The 22126-nt window shown below is 40.7% G+C and overlaps 1 protein-coding gene across 1 annotated transcript in view; it reads right to left on the bottom strand.

Moving 5' to 3' along the window:
* Nucleotides 1–22126, bottom strand: part of ANKRD44 (ankyrin repeat domain 44) — a 209025-nt gene that overhangs the window by 107991 nt on the left and 78908 nt on the right. The window contains exons 6-9 of the mRNA XM_006878739.1: nucleotides 20724–20866; nucleotides 18863–19075; nucleotides 10402–10480; nucleotides 6164–6278 (exon numbers count right to left, since the gene is read on the bottom strand). Of these exons, the coding sequence (XP_006878801.1) occupies nucleotides 6164–6278; nucleotides 10402–10480; nucleotides 18863–19075; nucleotides 20724–20866 (550 nt within the window). The remainder of the gene's footprint in view (nucleotides 1–6163; nucleotides 6279–10401; nucleotides 10481–18862; nucleotides 19076–20723; nucleotides 20867–22126) is intronic.

Raw genomic sequence — 22126 nt, 5'->3', positions numbered from 1 at the left:
TTTCCAGTTTAGCTATTAGTTGGCACCTCCTACCCAGTTATTGCAGAATAAATGAGGTCTTAAAGACTGTCCATTGGAAGAGAGGAAAAACGTTTACACCATTAGAGTATCTGTCCTTGAAAGCAGCCTCCTTGCCATTGGAGAGACAAGACCTTCCTAATTCAGTAAATCTACCCCTTTTTGAGAGTTTGGCCTTAGACTGTACGGTAAAGGCTCTGTGGTTCAGATGATGGAATCTGGGGTCAGAACCTTCGGGTTTGAGACCTGGTTCTGCCACTTGCTAGGACTTTTCAAGTTACATAACTGCTCTCTCATCAAGAAAATAGAGAGAGTAATAGTGTCTGCTTCATAGAGCAATGGTAAAGATTAACTGAAATTATGCACATGAAGAGCTAACACTTCAGAGTGGTGCCTGGTAGGCCTTTATCATAAGTGTTAGCATTAGTGGTGTCTTTGCAATGCAATTATTATTAGCTTAGTTGGGTAACTGGCAGTCTGTGAGTTTTGAAGTTTTAAACAGGTTGTGCTTCCTGAGAATCAAATACATAATTTCTTAAAAGGCAAGAACGAACTATTGCCAAGTATTATTAAAGTTATCTTTCTAGATTTCAAAATCCTTTACAACAATTCTTTCACAACTCTTCTGGAGAGGTGAGATTGGTTTATTTTAATTTTCTGAGTAAAAATAGGATGATTTTATGATTCCTATCCAAATAATCAAATAATTTAAAAAATCCTTATTAATTTAACTCTACTATGTTCCCCTAAATTACTGTAAAACTGACAATAGCAAGTACCAGTGGTTCTTGCTATCTGAAATCTATAGACATTTTCAGTGGTTCCTTTTAAATGAAGCCCAAACATGCTCATGTGGCTAGGAAGACCCCCCTCTCCCTCTCCCCCTTTTTTGTGGGTTTTTTTTTTTAATTTAAAATGTTTCTACTAGTTTATTTACAAAATTCAAATACAAATTTGAACAAATTCTTTCCATTTCCCTCAGCCCCTCACCCATCAAATTGTACAACCCAATGATTAATCCCCCCTTCCCCCTGCATATCCACATCCCTCTGCTTGCAGCCTCTCCTAACCCTCCTGGATCCTTATATTCATTCTACAATAATGGTTTTATACAATATTTATCCTTATGGGACTGAGCTATTTCACTCAGCATAATGCTCTCCAGTGGAAGGACACTTTTATCTGACTGCTGTCTCACTTGCGTCTGCTAGAATCCCACTGCACCACTTCCTACCCCTCTATAGAGTCAGGATTGGCCCCAGGCGTCTATGCTCATTTCTCCCTCTGTCCAAAGCCTCTCATCAATGTCCCTTCTAAAGGAGATTCTCAAACTAGTCAGTGGGCAGGGCCCCTGGATGTAACTCTGGTATCTTGAGAGTTATTGGTGAGAAATTATAGAATATTATTTTTCTCATTTTGATGACAATCTAAAATTGTTGCCACTGTTGTTATGTGTCATCGAGTTGCTTGCAACTCATAGCAACCCTCTGTATAACAGCCCAAAACTCTGCTCTGTCCTGTGCCAATCACACTGTCTCCAATAAACTCATCCCGATTACACCAGACCACTGAATCAGTCCATCTCATAGAGGGCCTTCCCCTCTTGTGTTGCCCCTCCACACTCCCAAGCATGATGTCCCTCTCCAAGGACTGGTCCCTCCTTACAACATGTCCAAAGTATGTCAGACGAAGCCTCAGAATCCTTGCCTCCAAGGAACAGCCCAGTTTAACCCTCTCCAGGATGAATCTGTTTTCTTGGCAGTCCATGGTACATTCAGTACGCTTCTCCAGCACCACAGCTCAAAGGCATCAATTCTCCTTCTATCCTCCCTAGTCATTGTCCAACTCTGATGCATAACAAGTGATTGCAAAGACCAAGGCCTGTATCAAACTCACCTTAGTCTCCAGAGAGACACCAATAAAACATGTTTTGGCTTATCTAAACTACCACCTTATCACTACCCACAGATGCCAAATATTGGCACTTATGTTTATATTTGTTATTGTTGTTATGTCCCGTCAAGTCACCTGTGACACACAGTGACCCTATGTACAACAGCTCTGAACCCTGCTCTATCCTGAGCCAACCTTATTGTCTCTGACACACCTACCCCTATTACCCTATTCAGAGTCAATCCATCTCATCAAGGGTCTTCCTCTCTCGTGCTGTCACTCCACCCTCCCAAGCATAATTTGGGCATGTTGCAGGAATGTACCAGTCCTTGGAGAGGGACATCATGTTTATATTTAGGAACACATCAGTGTTGTGCGTAGCACTCTGTCGGAATAAAGATGACCTTAAGACATGGATGCTATGTCTGAGTCAATGGGGGGGATGACATCACAGCACACTGATCCTTCTGTATGAACACAGTTCAGCAGCAGTTTGAACAAAGGCCTCTGTATCATGTGATGAGTTCACTCTCCCACTACTTTGCAGTAGCTGCAAAGCCTCCATCCCTGGATACTGAATTCCAAAGGGTCAACATCATAGCCAACAGCAACATAATTCGCTGCAAATGGTGATTTAATTTTGGCAAAACACGAACTATCACATCACTGGTTATAAGGAAACAGCAAACCCTATACTCAGGGCCTGAGGCTCCAGATGCAGATGACTGAAGATGGAATCTCAGGTCTACCCCTCCCTCGCTATGTGACCATGACCACCAGGGCTCCCTGCATGAAGTGTAGAGAGGTTTCATTACCTGGCCAAGGTCACATAACTGCTAACTTCAAAGGCCTAGCCTCTCTAGTGATTTGAATCCACCAGCGGCTCTGTGAAAGAAAGATGGGCAATCTCTTCTCATGTGACTTCTAGCCTCAAAAACCACTGGAGGGTCTGCTTGGTGACAGTTTTGACTTGACAGCAATGAGCTGGAGTTTAGTGACACTTCATTTACTTTAACTGTGCAGCTGTTGTTATGTGTCCTTGAGTCGAAGATGACTCAGAGTTAACCTATGCACAATAGTTGTGAACCCTGCTCTATCCTGAACCAGCACATAATCAAGGATGAAGAATGAGATTCATGACATTTATAAGATTATATATGCTAAAAATTATCATATATGGATGTTCTTTTTAAATAGGGTTTGCTATATTGTTTCTATTGTGAGCTCTAATAGTATAGTAAGAAGTAATAAAAAAGATGTAGTTCTAATCCACCAGCTTCTCCTCAAGAGAAAGATGAACTGTCCCCTCCCATGCAATTTATAGCCTTCGGAAAACTGCTGGAGTGTCAGCGATGAGTTGGTTCCATCTTAATGATGTTGAACAACAAATACTGGTTATGCGTAAGGATGGCTATTTTCATAAATGCTCTTTGTTGTTTTACTTATTTACAGAAGGCAAGGTCTGGATTAACCTCTCTTTAGTAAGCTACCCAACAAAACAAATCTTCAAGGAGCCCAGGGAACCATGATTTTAAGGAGGCAGGCCGAGTAACCTTCTCCAACCTTCTCTGTCATTTGTTCTTCCCCTCAAAATAGAGAAGGTAGTTTCTCTTGCCACAGCACCCTCAACACACACACACACACACACTGTCTTAGTAAGCCTCAGTTACTACAGGGGACACATCTTGTACAGATGTAATAACAAAAGAAAGCAGGGACAATGCTTCTCTCATCTGTGTTCCCTAGACATAGCACACCCAGCAGAAGGAAAGGCTGCTTGAGCAATGAGGATATTTTTAAGGTGACGTTTTGCACCCATTTTATCCCTAAAACATATTCAAATCTGGAAGAAAACTCAGAAAGTTGTGGATATTTGGATAAAACTTTCCAAGTAACCTAAAGTTAAAAGAAAAAAAATCACTCATTATATTCTCATAATATGAACCCATGAAGATTCATGGTTCAAGCTTTGAGTGGATATGGTCTGACTGAGGACTCCAGAAACTGGTGAGAACCTGCTGAATTCCTGTCTGGTTCTCTTGCTACAATACTGAGTGGTGTCTTTTAACATGCAATGTCTCAATTAGAAAGTGTCTTTGGCTGAAGGAAGATTCCCTTCTCCTCTGGAAGGAGACTTCCCACTGTTACTACTATTTTGTCAGTATTCCCTTTCTCTGTAGGCCTCCAGCCTCGGCCTTAGCCAAGTCCTCGTCTATTATTCTCTGCATGTTTGCGAGGTACTGCCAGTGTTTCTACTCTGGACTGCCTCCAAGATGCCTAGGCTGCTATTAGAGCAATCTTTCTAATGTATAAATGACACAACCTACCTTGTATCTACATATTACTCTTTAATAGCTCCTAATGCCTACGAACAGAATTTCACCACCTTAGCAAGAAAGTCAAGGTCTTTGGAGATGTGCCTCCCTGCCTCTTCACCTCACTCCTCTCCTCTGTCCCCAGATGATTCAGTTTTCCAAATGTCTTTTCAACACATCCATGTTTATGTCTTTGCACATGCTGTTCCCTCTTCCTGGAATTTCCTTCCATGCTTTACCTTCTATCTTTCAAAACTACACGGTTCTGTTCCCTTGACTAAGTCCTATCATCCTTCCTTTTGCTGAAATGTCAGCTCTTCTGGGGAACCCAGAGAACCAGTTATTTTGCCAATTCTGTATCAATAGCCTAGCTGAAACCTCCATCACAACATATCTCACTTTAAACTTTTTATTGTTATTGTTGTGCACTGTTGAATCAGAACTGACCCATAACTGACCCTCCAGCCAGTTTTCAGAGGCAGTAAATTGCACAGGAGGAGATTTTCCATCCTCCTGCCCCAGATAAGCTGGGGGATTAAAATTTTATGTCTTTGGGTTGGCAGAGCAGCTCCTTACCACTAGGCCACCAGAGCCTTTAGTCACTCACTGCTGTTCTTCTCTCCACTAGATGAGAATCCAGAAATAAACTCAATTTCATTCTGCACTGAGGACTGTAAATCATTATCTACTACCAACCTCCCAGAGTGCTCCACACAATTCACTTCTAATTCCACCACAGCTTCCTCTGACCATTTTAAATTGTGGCTTATTCTGAGGCCAGGTTGACAATTCTGCGGCACAACATTATATGAGTAAATCGAAAGTGCTCATAGAACACAATCCTAATACTGTTCTTCTCAATGACTGTTATTCACAGTACCTGCAAGACTAAATTCTTAATTCAGTCATTTAAGATCCTCTTTCATTTTATTCTACTATCCACCATTTGGGGAGCTCAGTGATAAAGAGCTGCACTGCCAACACAAAGGTACTGAGTTCAAATCCACCAGCTGCTCTGTGGGAGAAAGAAGGGCAGTCTCCTACTGTGCTATTTATTGCCAATGAAAACCTACTGCAGGGTCAGCTATGGGTCAGGTCTAATTCAATGGTACACAACAACAACAACATCTACTATTAAGTTAGAAAATGATAACTAACACCCATTGATATCCTATTAAGTACCAGAGAATATTCAGAGCTTTACATGAATTATCTTGTTTCATAAACTTAGCAGAGAAGGAAAACCTCAAATATATTCTACAGAGAGTGATAGAAAACTAGTAAGAATGCACCTTGTCAGAGGTGGGAAACTTGTAAGCCCCAGGAAAACAAGACAGTTCTGTCAAGTTCCTGTCTGCAATGTACTCTCTAGCATGGTTCTTATCTTAGAATGGGCTGAGGGCACCAACAAAATTACAGCTACTTAAATGCTCTATCCAAGTAATTTACTTCTGTATCCCACCATAGTGCCCAGAATTGAAAGACAAATACAGACATTTTATATACATTTGTTTTAAACATAAAATGAGGTTAAAGCCTCCCTTCCTAATGCCTACTCAACTACTATGTTATGTTATAACTGAATCATTAAAACTAAGCAAGCACCCAGAATAAACTCTAAATGTGCCCAATTGTGTTGTTTTTTTCTACTGAAAAATAAAAAGAAAAGTTAAAGAATAAAAATAACACCAAAACTAACAAAAGCTAAAAACCACTGAAATAGGCCTCATCTTTCTGTAACTAAAATTAACGTTGGTTTTTCCTTATGCTCATCATTAAAAGCCACTTAATTATTTTCAAAGTTAATGTGTGGTCAGTATAATGGTGTAGATTCCCTTTCATCTGAATAAAGGGGAGCTGTCCAGTCCATAGCAGAGTCCACCTGGCATGATTCCCATACTTGGCAATTATTTCACCATATTTCTGCAGGAACCTACTTGGCTGTGTCAGCTCCACTGGTTATTAAGGTGTTAATCAAAAGCTCATGGCCGTATCTTGCAGCCACATGGAGAGGAGTATTGCCATCCTTATCCACACAGTCAATTTCACCTCCTGAAAGAGACATTTTAATACAGAATAAAACAAAGCTCCAAGCTGATTCAAGCACTACATTCTATGCCAGTCATTTATGTTGACCAAATGATGCTTTTCAACATCAGTGTCCAGCTCTGCCTGAAGTACAAGAAATGATTTTTAAGGGAAAACATCATCTGTATTAGTTTTATTATATATCTATTTAATTAAAAGTATTATATTACTATTTCATTAAATTATTATAAAAAGAAACAATATACTTGTTATTTGTTGTTGTTATTAGGTACTGTTGAGTCGAGCATGACTCACAGCAACCCTGTGAACAAAAGATCTGAACCCTGATCTGTCCTGTGCCATCCTCACACTTCCTGACACACAGGAGCCCACTGCAGCAGTCACTGTGTCAATCCACCTGGTTGAGGGTCTTCCTCTCCCTCAATGACCCTCCACCCTTCCCAACATCATATCTTTCTCCTAGCAACATGTCCAAAATATGTGAGGCGAAGCCTCATCATTCTTACCTCTATCTTCTCCAAGAGGTATCTGTTCATTCTCTCGGCCATCCATGGCATCAGTTCTTTATTCTGTCATCCTTATTATTTGTTATTCAGAATAGTTTAATACTAAAATAGTCCTCTGAAGAAGAATTGACGCCTTTGCATTGTGGTGCTGGAGAAGAGTCTTGAACCTACCATGGACTGCCAAGAGAACAAACAAGTCTGTCTGTTCTGGAGAGGGTGAAATAACTTGCTCTCTGGAGGCAAGGATTTTGAAGCTCCATCTCACATACTTTCAACATGTTCCCAGGAGGGACCAGTCCTTGGAGAAGGGCATCATGCTTGGAAGGGTGGAGGGACAGTGCAGGAGAGGAAGACTCTGGCTGAGATGGACTGACACAGTGACTGGGGTAATGGGGGCAGGTGTGTTGGAGACAGTGAAATTGCTTATGATAGGAAAGAGTTCAGAGCTATTGTGACTGGGGTTGCTATGAGTTGCAGGTGACTTAATGTCACATAAATAACAACAACCTAGTTCACTTGAAAATCCTTAAGATTTGCTTAAAATGTAAATTAAACAGTATTCATTGACTACAATTGAAGGTTCCAAGTTAAATGATGGAAGTGATAATAGGTGAAGAAAAGAAACATTTATGAATGTCAGAGTATAAATAGCATGTCAGAAAGGATGATTTATGCAGCTTTACCTAACCATTCATGTGAAATAATTTTTCATTGCACAAACAAGAATGGCCATCTTGTTAAATTGCTACAGAGTCCATTTATGAGTCAAAGGTCAAAAATCTTAGAATGTGTCATCCTAACCTACCACTTAACTCTTTTTTCAAGAATGTAATTTAATCCCAAAGGGTCTATGAAGAAAAAAAAAGTGACTTTTGGAACCTGCTAGACTGTGTCTAAGGCCGCAGCCCGGTGCCAAGGGCTGGGGAAATCGCCTGCGGATACACGATGGGTTCTTTGTTCAGTTCCTCTCCCTCTCTGGCTGAGACAACACAGCCTCAGACAACAAAACAAGTGACGTAATAGCAGAGGAAGCCTCTCCTTACTAAAAATGCCTTTGCTTTGGTTTTTAAAAAGATGGTCTTAACAAAGCTATTCTGAAAACAGTTATTATGAAGAACTACTAACAAACAACTGGGAGAGCAGTCAGGGCAGAAATATATATGAATTCCAAAATACCGGAGCAAACAAGTAAGCAAGTGAATAAAAATACAAAGAATGCCCCTTAGCTGAATATGTGCACTTGGCTACAGGAGCCAAGCTCTGTCCCCATGTGGTCTCGGTACTGGGGATCCCAAAGGGCAGAGCAGCTCCCGCTCTGCAGTGACCCCTCTGGAGGGCTGACCCCAGGCCCTCCGGGGTGTGAGCCTCCGGAGAAGGGAGGGTTGCAGCAGCAGCAGCAGCAGCAGCAGCAGCAGCAGCAGCAGCACAAGGATTTTCCCAGAAGGAAGCCAATAAACAGGAGGAAAGAAGAAAGCTTCCTATTCTTCTCCTCAGGGGTGGCTTAAAAAAATGTCAACTGGAAGGACTTGCTGTTCTCACATGGTATAATGAACACAAAGAATTGTCAGCTGAGAGAAGAAAATGAAAAATCATCCTTTTACAAGTGACTCTGAGAATAGATAGTTAAAAAACATTTTCTAACACGTCACTGTTTTTCCGGATAACTTGTGTTGCCTTTAGCGTAGTGGTTCAGTCTCCGATGTGAGACTGTCTGAGTTTCTAATACCTGTTTCTTGATGTGCTACCTATATATCCAACACAGGTGACCACCTCCGTGTCTGGACTGCCTCCATGGTCGAATAGATTTATGCCACATTTCTGGCACATTATGTTACTATATATGAGAATCTATATTTTATAACCCCTGCATCCTCATCATTCCAGGCTCCTGGGCTCCACTGAACTCACCACAAGCAAGATGCGAGGCCAGGCAAGGTGAGGAAGACTGATCCCTCACAGAGGACAGGAGAGGGGGTTTCTTTCAGATCTACATCCAACTCAAATGTTGTCAAGAGAGCTTAGAGGAAGGCAAGGAAGGTTTTGAGCCATAGGGGTGGGCTCTTGGAGAGATCAAAGTGGCCAATAACTTCCTGGGACTGTTGTAAGCACACTTACATGAAGGGAGTGGGGTGGGTGGTCTAGGTCCTGAGGGAGAAAGCCACAGTGGCCTGGCATACAGGGGTCTGTGGGAAGGCAGCACACACAGCGTAAAAAGTGTTCTCTCTCCAACCTGGTCAGTGGTGCTTGAAATTACTTTAACAGGAGACAAAGCTTTTTATTCCACAGAGCTAAGGTCCAATGATTAGATTCACAGTAATTTTATTTTTTTTTAAACGGGTGCAAATATTTTCCTGGCTTTGTTTGTTCTTAAGTGAATGAATATTGTTTCTTAAAAAGCTGATGACAAATACAAAGGGTTCAAAAGGGAGAGATGAGAGAATCTCCCACTTTATTTACAATTAAAGTGGCCCTTTTAATGAAATGAATGTCAAAGGCATGCTGCAAATTAGAAATAATGGGCAATGTGCAGTTAATTTTCATTTTACCTTCTAGGTTCACTAGAAATTTGTTGGGATTTCATTTTTCCTATATCTCTGCTGAGAGGTTTATAAATTTCCTTTGCTTTGCTGCAGATATTTTGCTTTCTAAGCATAATTTTACTGACCAGTCCTCCATCCAAATGTCAAATGACTTCTTGGTTTTATGACATGCATGTCTAAAACATAACTTACTGCCACTAACAATTTAAGTGTGTGTTGTACCAAATTTTTACAGAGGCCAAAAGGATAGATCAAGGGAAATCAGTTGGCATTCACAATTTGGAGAAGCAGAAATGTGGGTCAACAAAAGATCATTTCAGGATTGTCAAATTGGCCTGAGAGTCAGCATGAAATCTGGACTACATCAGTTAGTTTCTTTTATTTATTTTTTTTAATTGTCTTTAAAATTTGCGGAGATAACAGAAATCATTTATGAAGGTCAACCCCCGGTATGTTCTGGTTATGATCCATTAAGAGCAACATGACTCAGTCTATGAAGAGACCTTTCTCCTATGATGCTGTGGAGAAAACCCAATGTTCTGAGCAGCATACACCTTTCTTGTGAGCCCGGAAAACTACTAGATTACATGGTGTTCCAAAGTCTCTGTCAAGCCTGTGATTTTTATGACCCTGTGGATCATGTATTTACCTTCTTTTCCTCTGAGTCACCTCACTTTTCTTACCTTTGTCCAAGTTGCTTTACGAGTTGCTTAGGAAACGGAGGTAAATTAAAAAACTAAGGGCAATCCAGATTTGCTGCTAGAAAATGCATGCTATTTAATATTCTTCATTTTAGAGTAAAAAGCACAGGATCTTGAGTCTATAAGAATATAACAACATTTTTAGGTTCAACACACACACTCTCTGTCTGACTGGGACTGGCTGTGAAACATCATGGCTTCATGTTCTACTAGGATAAAGGGTGGTGATATGCCTGGTGAAAAGCTGTTGGCAGAGCAGATCAGAGGAAAGCATTAAACCTGGCTTACTAAAGCTCCAGAGAAAGGGGTTCACCCCCGCCCCCCACAGTCAAATTCCGATAATCTGAAAATAAGGACACTACTGAAGAACTTCTCTTACCATTCTGAATGAGGGTTTGTGACCGTGTGAATCTTCCATGGACAGCTGTCATGTGCAGCGGACTTTTCCCATCTTTACTCTTAAAAAAAAATGGAGAGGGAAACAACACAAGTGCTAATGAACCAACAACGTAAATCTGAAACATCTCCACATATGTGTGGTGATGCACTGAAAACAATATTTTGAATAAAAAATACATGAAAATATGTGATAAAAAACTCAAAAGGCAAAAGGTAACAGAAATATAGATTCTCAAAAGTAAAGGTACGTTGTATATAAAATTTAAAAAAACCCCCACTACTATCAAGTCAATTCCAACTTAATGCAACTCTCTGTTGTTAAGTATTGTCAAGTAGAACTCATAGTGACCCTATGAACAACAGACACTGTCCTATCCTGTGCCATCTTCATCTTCTCTGACATACTTGAGCCTTTTGCTGCAGTAACTGTGTCAATACAACTCATTGGGGAGCTTCCTAACCTTTTATGGTGCTCCACCTTTCCAAGCATGTAGTCCCTTCCAAGATAACCTCTTGTCCAAAATATAAGAGATAAAGCTTCTCCATCTATGCCCCCAAGACACAATATTTATTCTTTTAGTAGTTCATGGGATAGTCAGCACTCTCCTCCAATACCACAACTCAAAGCCAACAGTTCTTTTGTCTTCCTTATCCTTTATCCAGCTCTCAGATGAGTAGCAAGTGAATGAAACAGACATGGCCTGAATCAGGTGTACCTTAGTCTTCAAAGTGACTCTTCCAAGGACTGAGTGGTGAATTCAAACCAATGACCTTTTGGTTAGCAGTTTAACACACTACCCCTTAAGCTACCATGGCCCCTTATGATGTCTTTACTCTGTCAAAGTTTTCCATAACATCACATTTTTAAAGTTGGGATAAGTTACAACTACTCTGGAAAGGAAATTGGAAATTTCTAACAGCATTGACAATTTTTATCCTCTAACTGAAACAATCACCCAAGGCTTTTGCCTTCTCCAGTGATGAACGTTTTCCTGCAGATCTTATTTCCAACCTTTGTCCACAATACACAACAAAAGACAAATGATGTGTTAACTTTCATGGACCTGTGTAATCTGAGGGAAACAAAAATGTCTTTAATCATGGCAACTCTCAACAACTGACCTGGAAAGCACACCAATCCCTAAATCGTAATTCCGTAGAGAAATAGAAGTTTTAATTGTTTCAAAAGAGAATATCTCCTTTTACTTATTTCATAGGATTAAGGCAAGTAAACTATTCAGTAAGGGATCATTTAATGATAAGCTAGTAATGGTTGTTAAATTTATTCAAAACATAAAAGCCCATGTTAAATTTTTAGCATTCAAGATATAAAGTATGAGACTTTTCAATGGATTATACTCAAACATGTGGATCTCTGGTGACCTAGTGGCAAGAAGCTGTGCTGCAATCCCAGAAGCACTTGGTTCAAGGCCACCAGCTTCTTCATGGGAGAAGAATGGGCAACCTCCTCCCATGTGAAAACCTGCTGGAGGGTCAGCTATGATTTGATTCCAACTCAACAGTACAGAACACCACATAAAAAATGTGCAGAATAAATACATTGAATAACAATGCACAGCACCTTAAAAATTTGTATACCAATTACCAAAGTTCCACATCCTTATTAAGACGCAGTCATTTACTGTCCAAAAGAAAATATTGCTGTTACTTTAGAACAACAATAACCCCAATATAGATAATATATTCTTTCATTCAATTTTATAAGAATAATCTATTTAACACTTGTTTCTCTAAGTCTCAGGCAAGATATTTCTCTTGGTTTGCAATTTCAAAAGCTGAGAGATCAAATTAATGTGGAAATCTATATACTTGTACCTAAAAATTACTCCCTGCTAATAATATTCACAATAAAAGTGACTCTCTGAAATGTGTGTGTTTGTGTGTGTCTGAATAGCAAACATACATATCTCATTCAAGTTCAGAGTACTTGGGTAGTTGAGTACATGCGGAAAAAAATTAGTAAGATCTTACATGGTTACAACCTGGGTCAGAAAATGCTGAGAAGGGAGAGTGAAAGTAAGTTTGAGCCTTGACTAGACATGGTCATTCTCAAAGGAAAGGGATCAGCAATCAAGAAAATGAGGACACAAGTCATCACAGGCCCTGAGACACACAGTGGAGGAAAGATTCTCAAAGTTACATGATTTCAGAACCTGGGCTGGGCTTCCAGAACTCTAGGCAATTTGAAGGACTGAAGAACTTGGGAGCTACCTTGGAATAAAGATGTAAACTTGCCCTTCCTATTTAAAAAGTGATGACAGTTCAAAACTTTTTAAGGAAAGAAAGTTATAGACTTGACATTGACTTGTCCCTAGGTGGTGCTATTTCTTTACATTTTGTTCCATTACATGCTCTTCAATTTAACATGAATTAGTACTAAATTAAATCTATATAAAGGTATAAATACTTGATTATTTAGATAAGAGCTTTACAAATATTTAAATAAGCACTTTCTCATGCCTAGAAAAGGGTTTAAAGGTTTTACTTTGGAGCAAACACCAGTCCTATAAAATAAACCAAACAGCTATCACGTGGAGCAGCTAGTGAGTTTGAACCACTGACCTTTCCATTACCAGCTGAGTGCTTAACCACTGGACCCTAGGTCTCCTTCTGGCCTGACTTTCTTTTCCCCCAGGTGCCATGATCCTATGAACAACAGATGATAACTTTGTCCTCTGCTGTGCCATCATCACAATCTTTGCCATCTAACCTGATAGTAACTACTGTAAAGACAAGCAGAGCCATAGCAGAGATGACCTGTGCCTGGTGTGTAGCTTATTAACCAATCCAGTTTCAAGGGTTGCAAAGACTATACATTCCTATCCCTTAAAGTGCTTGCAACTTTGATAAAGAGACAAGTAGAAAAGATGACTACAACGGCAAGAAGGCACGTGGTTCAAGGCCACCGGCTGCTCCGCGGGAGAAGAATGAGCAATCTCCTGTGTGATTAACTGCCTCTTAAAACCTGCCGGAGGGTCAGCTATGGGCCAGTTTCAACTTGACAGTACACAACAACAACAAAGATAAATAAAGATGACTTTGCCTTACATGTATTAGGCATTCTGTTAAGAGGGACTGGTTTTAGAAAAGGACATCACTCATGAGAATCAGCACAGGAAGGAGAACATTCTCAGCTGCATGGATGGACAAAGCAGCAACAAAGGTGAGGATATAAACATAGCAACAGTTGCGAGGCTCATTCAGTGAGGCAATGTTTCCTTCTGCTGTACATAGGGTTGCTATGCACGTCAGACAGACTCAAGGATATCTAACAGCAATGACCAAAATGTTAGGATGGGAAGCACTAGTGGCACGATGGTTAATGCGTTTGACTGCCAACTGAAAGGTTGACATTAGAATCGGAATTTACAATGCAGATAAAGATGTGGCAGTCTACCTCTGCAAAGATTGTTGTTTATTGTTATGTGCCACCAAGTCGCTTGCGACTCATAGCGACCCTGTGTACGAGAGCCCTAAACGCTGCTCTATCATGTGCCAACCTAGCCATCTCTGACACACTCATTCCCACCATTCCACTCACAGAATCGATCCATCTCATTGAGGATCTTCCTCTCCTGCGCTGACCCTCCACTCTCCCAAACATGATGTCCCTCTCCAAGGACCAGTCCTTCTTGGCAACATGCCCAAAGTATGTCAGATGAAGATTCAGGACCCTTGACTCCAAGGAGCACTCGCTTCACCCTCTCCAGGACAAACCTGTTTGAAGCAGTCCATGGTATATTCAACACTCTTCTCCAGCACCACAGGTCAAAGGCATCAATTCTCTTTCTATTATCCCTACTCACTGTCCAACTCTCCGATGCATAGCACATAACTGATAAGACTATAGTCTGGATCAGGCACACCTTAGTCTCCAGCTTACAGTCTTGGAGATGCTCAGGGATAGTTCTACTTTGTCCCACTGGGATGCTGTGGGTTGAACCTGACTTGACGGCAACTGGGAATGGGGAAAGTTGGATAAAAAGCAATGAATGGCTGTATAATCAAAGGTGGTGCTCACTTCATATATATCCCTGCAGATGTTTGCCTAGGTAAACACGTCTTGGCTGAGTCTGGGTCTTACATGGCTTTTTCTCTTTGGGTTAGGGTTAGGGTTAGGGTTAGGGTTAGGGTTAGGGTTAGGAGTGATGGGAGGTGGAAACAGGAAGTACAAAGAATATCACCACAGTCAGTTTTAGGCAGCTTTGTTTACATAACATGGGTATAAAAGCAGCTCATTATTTCAAATACCCATTGAAAACAATGACTGTCCAAAGGATATAGCTTTCACCTAGTCTTTAAAAATTAGAATCCAAAATACCAGGGTTGAGAGTATGGATCCTGTTGTGTTTCATGGCTGGGCTGAGGAATGTTGCATGTGAGGGGACGTGCCCCTGCTGCTGCTCTTCCCAGAGCCCGAGACAAAGATGAAACACCCCTAATGTCTTATATTCTGAAAAGAGACGATACAGTAAATTCCTCCACTTACTCAAAGCTTGGCTTGCATAATATATTTTTTTTTTCATTTTTAGTCTCCTCCCAATTTCTTGATATCTTTTTCTATCAGATTAAGGGGTTAAGAAATGTTATTATTTTAGTAATTAATTACACAAGAGGCTCTTCTACTGACTTAGACATAGTTCAGTTATAAAGGAAAAAATGATTAGGATTATTTTATGACAAATAACAGCAATCTTTCAGAACAACTCAGTATTATCTAAAGCAGCTTTAATTTGAGGACTTAGAAAAGTTTCCATTTCCTTGCCATTTTTCTCCTCAGAAGTTCATTCTTATCTTCCTCTAATAATGTCCTCATTCTTTATCCTTCATCATACTACAGTCTTCTCTAAATTTATGCAGATCATTACTTCCCAGGGACTGGAAAGCACTGTCTCTTCTTTGGCATCACCTCTGTAGTCATGCAACTCCATGCAGAGCTAGCAGACTATTGAGGGAATGACGCTAAGCCCAGCCTATGAGGTCAAAGAGAGTTTAAAAACCCTGGTATGAAGACCTTCATTCAATGGAGGGGATCTCTAGTGGCTTAGTGGTAAGGAGTTGCACTGCCAACCCAAAGGCATGTGATTCAAATCCACCAGCTGCTCTGTGAGAAAAAGATGGGCAATCTTCTCCCGTATGATTTACCGCCTCTAAGGTGTGCTGTAATCCCAAAGGCACATGGTTTGAGTCCACTAGGTGCTCCATGGGAGAAGAATGGATTTCTAGTTAATTTCTAGCAAATCCTCCCATGCGATTTATTACCTCTGAAAACCCACTAGAGAGTCAACTATGAGTCAATACATAACAATGGGTCAATGAAAGTCTCATCTAAAACCCTGGTTGGAGAGGGAGAAATCATACTATAATTTGTTTTTATGGCTCTAAATGCCAGAGAAGTTATGTGCATGGCTCAGATGTTAATCTCCTTCCTTTCGGTACTTCCTCCACCTTGAGTTGATTTTTGTGCATGGTGTGAGATATGGATCCTACATCAGCTTTCTGAGGGTAGCAGTCCAGTTTTGCCAGCACCATTTACTGAAGAGGTCATTGTTTCCCTATTTGACAGGTTTGATTTTCTTATCAAATATCAGTTGACAATACATAGATGGGTCTATAGGCTATTATGTACATGATTGTATCTTTATTATTTTGTTGTTGTTATGTGCCACTGAGTCATAAGCAACTCTCCAGTGGGTTTTTTGAGGCAGTGAATTGCATGGGAGACTGTCCATCTTTCTCCTCCGAATCAGTTTGCCTTTGAGTTGGCAGAGAGAACTCATTATCACTAATTACCATTACCAGGACTAATCTCTCCTCTTTCCATTCGCCTTGAAATTGCTGAGCCTCCTGAAGACATCACTTTCAGTGTACTGAGAGAACAGAGGAAAACAAAATAAACATGTGGGTGTGTTTTGGCTACATTTCAACATGCTATTTTCCTTAACCTTGGACAGTCTAAACAAATAGAAATTGTCTTGCAATCTATAAACACTTTCACAATCCAAGGAGCATTGTGGTACAGAGAGATAACAGCCTGAATTGAAAGGCTGCCTCCAGAGTCAGACAAGATGGCTCTACAAATACAAATGTTAGATGATCAGTGTATCCAGAGTGCAATGGGACTAAAGAAGGTTACCAGAGAATTAGGAAGCTAGAGGACACAGAGTAGATCGAGGGAGGCTGAGGAAGAAGGTTTGGCCTTATTCAAAACCTCATTTATACAGCTATACATAACCCAAGTGTCAGAACTGGAAGAACATCTTATATTCTAATCCTGATTAGCCGACCACTGTTGTTCACTATTAGATGCCAGTAAGTAGACTCTGAGTCACAGTGCTCATATGTGCCCTGTCTGATCCTGTGCCATCTTCACAATGTCTGTGCTTAAGCTCACCATTGCCCTTTATGACTACAGAGGGGGGAAATTAAATATTACAATTTAACAACTATGCCTTCTGGGTTCATAGGGCAGAGGGAGGGAGAGAAGGCCAGGAGGCTGTCATAGGCCAGTGCACTGCACAGAGTTAAGTTCCTCATCCAGTCTAAACTGGTCAATGGTCAGTTAACTGGAAGAAGCAAGCAGGTGCACATTGTTTACATTGTCTTCTGGCCTTGTGCATCAGGTGTGGTGTGAAGAGTGCTTTATTTTCTTCTTCATGTCAATTATTTTCCTTCCTTTGAAGGATTCCGAAGACATCAAGACAAGCAGGGTCAACAAGTTTCGAGGGCATTATTGGTTTGGCTACCTGTGTGCTTCCTACTCTTTACCTTTTGTGACTTCAACCCACTTTGGGACACAGTTCCTTGGTCTCCTCCATGCCCCTAAAGATCTAACCACCTCTTAGGGTCTTGTAGAGGCTCTACTTTCAAAGTGAGGGATGCTGAAATTCTCTTCATTCATTTCCCTTTCGAATTTCTGTTTGCTTTCTACCTTCACTGAGACACTACATACTCCTATCTTCCTTGTTTTCTCTAACTCTCCTCTAATGCTCTTCTCTGGCCCTTCCTTTTCCTCCTCCCCCCATGCAGAAAAGAGTCCTCCATCCCCTTCTCTATTTGTGCTCTCTCTCTCTCTGGAAGTCTTCATCTTCACTTTCCAGTTTCAATATCATCTCCTCATGAAAGAAACAACTTAATGGTTTTCTTGTGTTCTGGTCCCTCCCATTCAAGAGTATCACATTTTCCCCTACTGGTTTTCTCATTCTGGTTATAGTAAAAATCTCAAAATCAGTGTTTCAAAAACAAAACTCATCTGTTTTATCTGTTAAGCTTACCTTTCCTCCTAAATAAAAACAATCATTTGTCAAGTGCTTATCATAGGGCAAGAAGTGCTTAATAACTCATTTAAGCCTCACAACGGTTCCACAGAGAAAATACTAGTATTTCTCCAATTTTAAATCAACACACTGAGACATAAAGAGAGGTTATTTATGATTACATATAGCTACTAAACGCCAAGACGAGGACTGGTATCTAAACAGGCCGGCTTGGAGCTGGACTCTTTGCTACCATACTGAATGACCTCTCTTTACCAGGTTCCAAATGTTATGCTCATCCACTCCTCCATCTCTTGCCCAACACAGACCGGCTGCTTTTCTTTCTGTAAACTCTCTCCCTTTTGTTGACTCACCCCACTCTCCTGCCCTCACTGCCTGTATCCACATCAGTCTGATCTGGAGTTATTCTCTACTCAAGGAGCCCTGGTGATGGATGGACCGGCACTCAGCTATGGTGATTCACACCAATGGCTCTGTGGGTGGAAACGCTTGGCAACATGTTCCCTTAAAGACTAAGCCCCAGAAACGTTATAGGGCAGTTCCACACTGCTCTGCAGGGACACGAGAGGGTCATTAAAGAGTTGGAATTGACTTGACACCATATAGCAACAATTTTCTCGTTATCCCCCTTGCACCTGGATTTCATTTTTTTACAAAATAAAAATAGTTCCTTTTTCAGGAGTATAAAACCAGCACATGCTCACTACTTCAAATATAGAAGATACACGGAAAATGTATACATGTAAAATTAAAACCACATCACATGCCGTTGGTAGCATTAGCATGTCTTTCTTTAAGTCATAGCATGTTTGCCCTATTAGCTCAACATTCACTCAAGTATTAGAACCTGAGCAGAGTCAACATTCCAGAGACTCATGATATTTCTTGAACATTCACTAAGCTACCAATAGCCCATGGCTGGTGGGTCAGTGCCTTCTAGCCAGCATCACCCTCCTGCAGAAACAGGAGCTGCAGGCTTTCAGCTAAGTGGCTGCAGGGCCCAGATGCAGGATAGGGCTCTGTGGGCCAAAGTCTCCAGGGCTGCAATCCACAACACATGATATGATTTACACACCTGATCTTGCACAAACCAAGGCTCAATGCAGAAGTACTTTACACAGTCAAAGAGTAAGGATCTCATACCTGAATGTTAACATCTGCCCCGTTGTTTACCAGCAGTTCAAGACACAAAGCACCATGAGTAGAGGCTGCAGCAAAATGCAAAGGGGTAAACCCGTTGTTGTTTGGCTGGTTCACATTAGCACCGTAGTCAATCAGTTCATTAACTACAGCATCCTGGCCATTGTAGCAGGCGATGTGGAGGGCAGTGTTTCCATAGACATTGATTTCGTCAATCTGCAAATTAGTCCAATACAAAGCAATCAAAATCACTGGAGTAACGTTGCTCCATTTTCCAGGAAAAGTCTAACGGCTGTGGCTAGAAAAGGAAACGTCCATCGTCAACAGAATTATTCAGGGCTCACTCTGCACTTGCCCCCCTGGGCTGATCCAGGGACTGCTTTTCACCCCAAGGCAAAGATCAGCAAAAAGTGAATGTGACAAAAAGGGAACCCTGGAGGAAGAATTAGAGGCTTCAACTTGTACAGAGATAAATTTAGACTAAGAAAGGTATAAAAAGTGAAAGGCAAAGCTACCCTAAAGGCCAGAGGAGAAAGGAGGGAAAAGAACCTCACATTTACAGGATGGTATGCTGAAACCCTAAAGAGGAAGGGTTAGTGGCTGGACAGTGGGGGTGGCCACAGAGTAGAAGCTCAGGAGTTATACTCAGAACACACTTTGGGTTTCGCCCTGACGTCTGTAGCAGGGCAGTGGCTCTCACCTGAGGAGGGCAGGGCATGACTCCTCCTGAGGCCCTACACCTGCCCCAGCCACTGGTTTCCACACCATCATCTCAACAGAGCTGCATGGTCCTCCTTAGCTCCTGGGCAAGGATGCTCTGGGTCCTTGTTTGATCTCTGCATCCTTTTTTTATGGATTTGATGGTAAATAGGGCTTGGTAGCCCCTAATTTTAGGTCAACTTCATACAAAGACATGTGTTTGTGTGTGTATTTTAAAATCCAGTCCATTCCCATTTTCTAATTAATTCAAATTAACAGTGATGTCAGATATATCAGAGAACTGTGCTACGTGAGGTTTTCAAAAGCTGGTTTGTTTGTTTGGTTGGTTTTTTTAATTTTTTTATTATTTTGTGTGTGTACCATCAAATTGGATCTGACTGGTACAGGAGGAGACTGTCCCTCCTTCTCCAGCAGAGCATCTGGTGGATTTGAACCATGTTCCTCTGGGATTGCAGTACAGCTTCTTGCCACTAGGCCACCAGAGCTCCCTAAAAGCTGTTTTCAGAAAGAAGGTCACAACGATTTTCTTCCAAGATGCCTCTGTGTAGACTCAAACATCCAGTCTTTGGGGTAGTAGCTGAATTAGTTAATTAGTGCACTGTTAACCAAATTAGTTCTTTATATACACACAGATGTGGATATACACATATGTACTCATGAATACCTACAAACATATATTTGTACACATATAAACACATCTATGTCTATCTATGAAGGAGTCCTGGTAGTAGTATGTGTAACATGTCAAGTTGAAGTTTGAAACCATCAAGTTGCTCTACAGGAGAAAGATCTACAGCCTTACAAATTGAATCAAGGATTGCTATGAATCAGACTACTTAACAGCAATGGATAGCTATATATTTTCCTATACTCACAGAAGATGTATTTTATATATTTATAGATACAGAAAATGAACCTATGTCTAGATTTCTGTTTTTAGTAAATTATCCCATCGCCTTTCAGTTGCTCATGTAAAAATTGGATGAAAGAGGAAAAAAAATATCTTTTTCTACTTGACTTAATATGCAAACACCATTTAATTCTTCTGATATACCTGAGGTCACCATTTAATTAAAAACAACAGAAACCCCCCAATTGCACAGGCCACGTGGTAAAGCATTCGTAGGCACTAGGCGCAGCTCACCTCCACTCCCAGATTCAGGAGGTGTTTGACAACGTTGATCTGTCCATTGGAGGCAGCGGCATGCAGGGGTGTGTAACCTTTCTTATCCTTACATGTCACCTCTGCACCATGGTTAATGAGCAGTGCCACGACGTCCAGGTGCCCTTTACAGCAAACAAAGCCACAGAAAACATCGTTAACCTTTATAGGACAATTTGACGATTCATTTCACCTAAATTATCACTATTAGCTTTTGTTACCACTGGGATTTTGCCAAGTCATTTATGAAAACAGGCTCACAGTAAATACTCCACAAACATTTACTACCTCCTATGTGTTAGATATGATATAAATGCTGCAGGAAAAGAAAGATGAATCAAATCAGAGCTTTTTCTTCCAGGCTACTTATTAAAGAGAACTGACACCTATTAACAAATAATGACAGGACTGGGTTTCCTACCACAGCCTAAGAAAACTTTGTGCTAAAAATGAAAGTGAAGCTTTTGCCATTCCAAACTGAAAAGACCAAGAATGACAATTTGGTTTGGAAAAACTAATGAAAAGCAAAATTAAATCAATTAGACCTCAAGATTATTACACTGAATTATAAAAAAATTTTTAAAGTATGAAGTCTATAAAACTGGTACTGTTTGGCTGCTTTTGGTTACAAAATGGGACTTTTTTTAAAAAAATTATTTTAATAAGCATTTACAGATATTTAGGATTTCCATTTATTCATTGTTCACTTTTTTCCCTGCCCACCCATACCCACCAGTTCACTCTTCTCTTTGAAAAGTAAAAGAAAAATTCCTTCATTGGTATACAATCCCCTCACCCCCGCCCCGAGTACACTCCACTATGCAACCTTCACTCTGGACTCCTGTCATAACCATAATACCCAACCATATATTGCTTTTAAACTGTTCTCTCCCTCATCTGTTTCAATGCAGTATACATAATTTATCCAGTTTTTTTCAATCTTGCTCCAACCCTGATGTCAGTCAAAATGAGACTTTCTCATGGTGCAATTTGATATTCTCTTCAGTTGGCAAAGAGAAAATTCTTTGAGTTTCAGATCCTGTCGAAATTTTTCTACAGAATATTACTGAGCAGTGATGGCTTAGTGGTAAGGAATTGTGCTGCTAACCTGAAGGCATGTGTTTCAAATCCACCAGTTGCTTCACAGGAGAAAGATGGGCAATCTCCTCCTATGCGACTTATTGCCTCTAAAAACACCGGAGCATCAGCTATAAGTTTATTCCAATTCAGTGGAACTTAACACAACCTACCACACTATCCGATAAACCTAACTGACTTTTCTTCCATGAGTGAGTATTGTTCAATGCTTCAGGACTATTGCTCTAATGAGTAATATTTGAAAGGAAGATGATCTTAGCATCTGCAATGTTGTTGTTGTTGTTGTT

The sequence above is a fragment of the Elephantulus edwardii genome, unplaced genomic scaffold, assembly GCF_000299155.1.
Source record: "Elephantulus edwardii isolate Elephantulus edwardi_28Jun2011 unplaced genomic scaffold, EleEdw1.0 scaffold00001, whole genome shotgun sequence".
In the NCBI taxonomy this organism is placed as follows: Eukaryota; Metazoa; Chordata; class Mammalia; order Macroscelidea; family Macroscelididae; genus Elephantulus; species Elephantulus edwardii.
The sequence above is the reverse complement of the archived record's forward strand: the minus strand, read 5'-3'. Positions and strand labels throughout refer to the sequence as shown.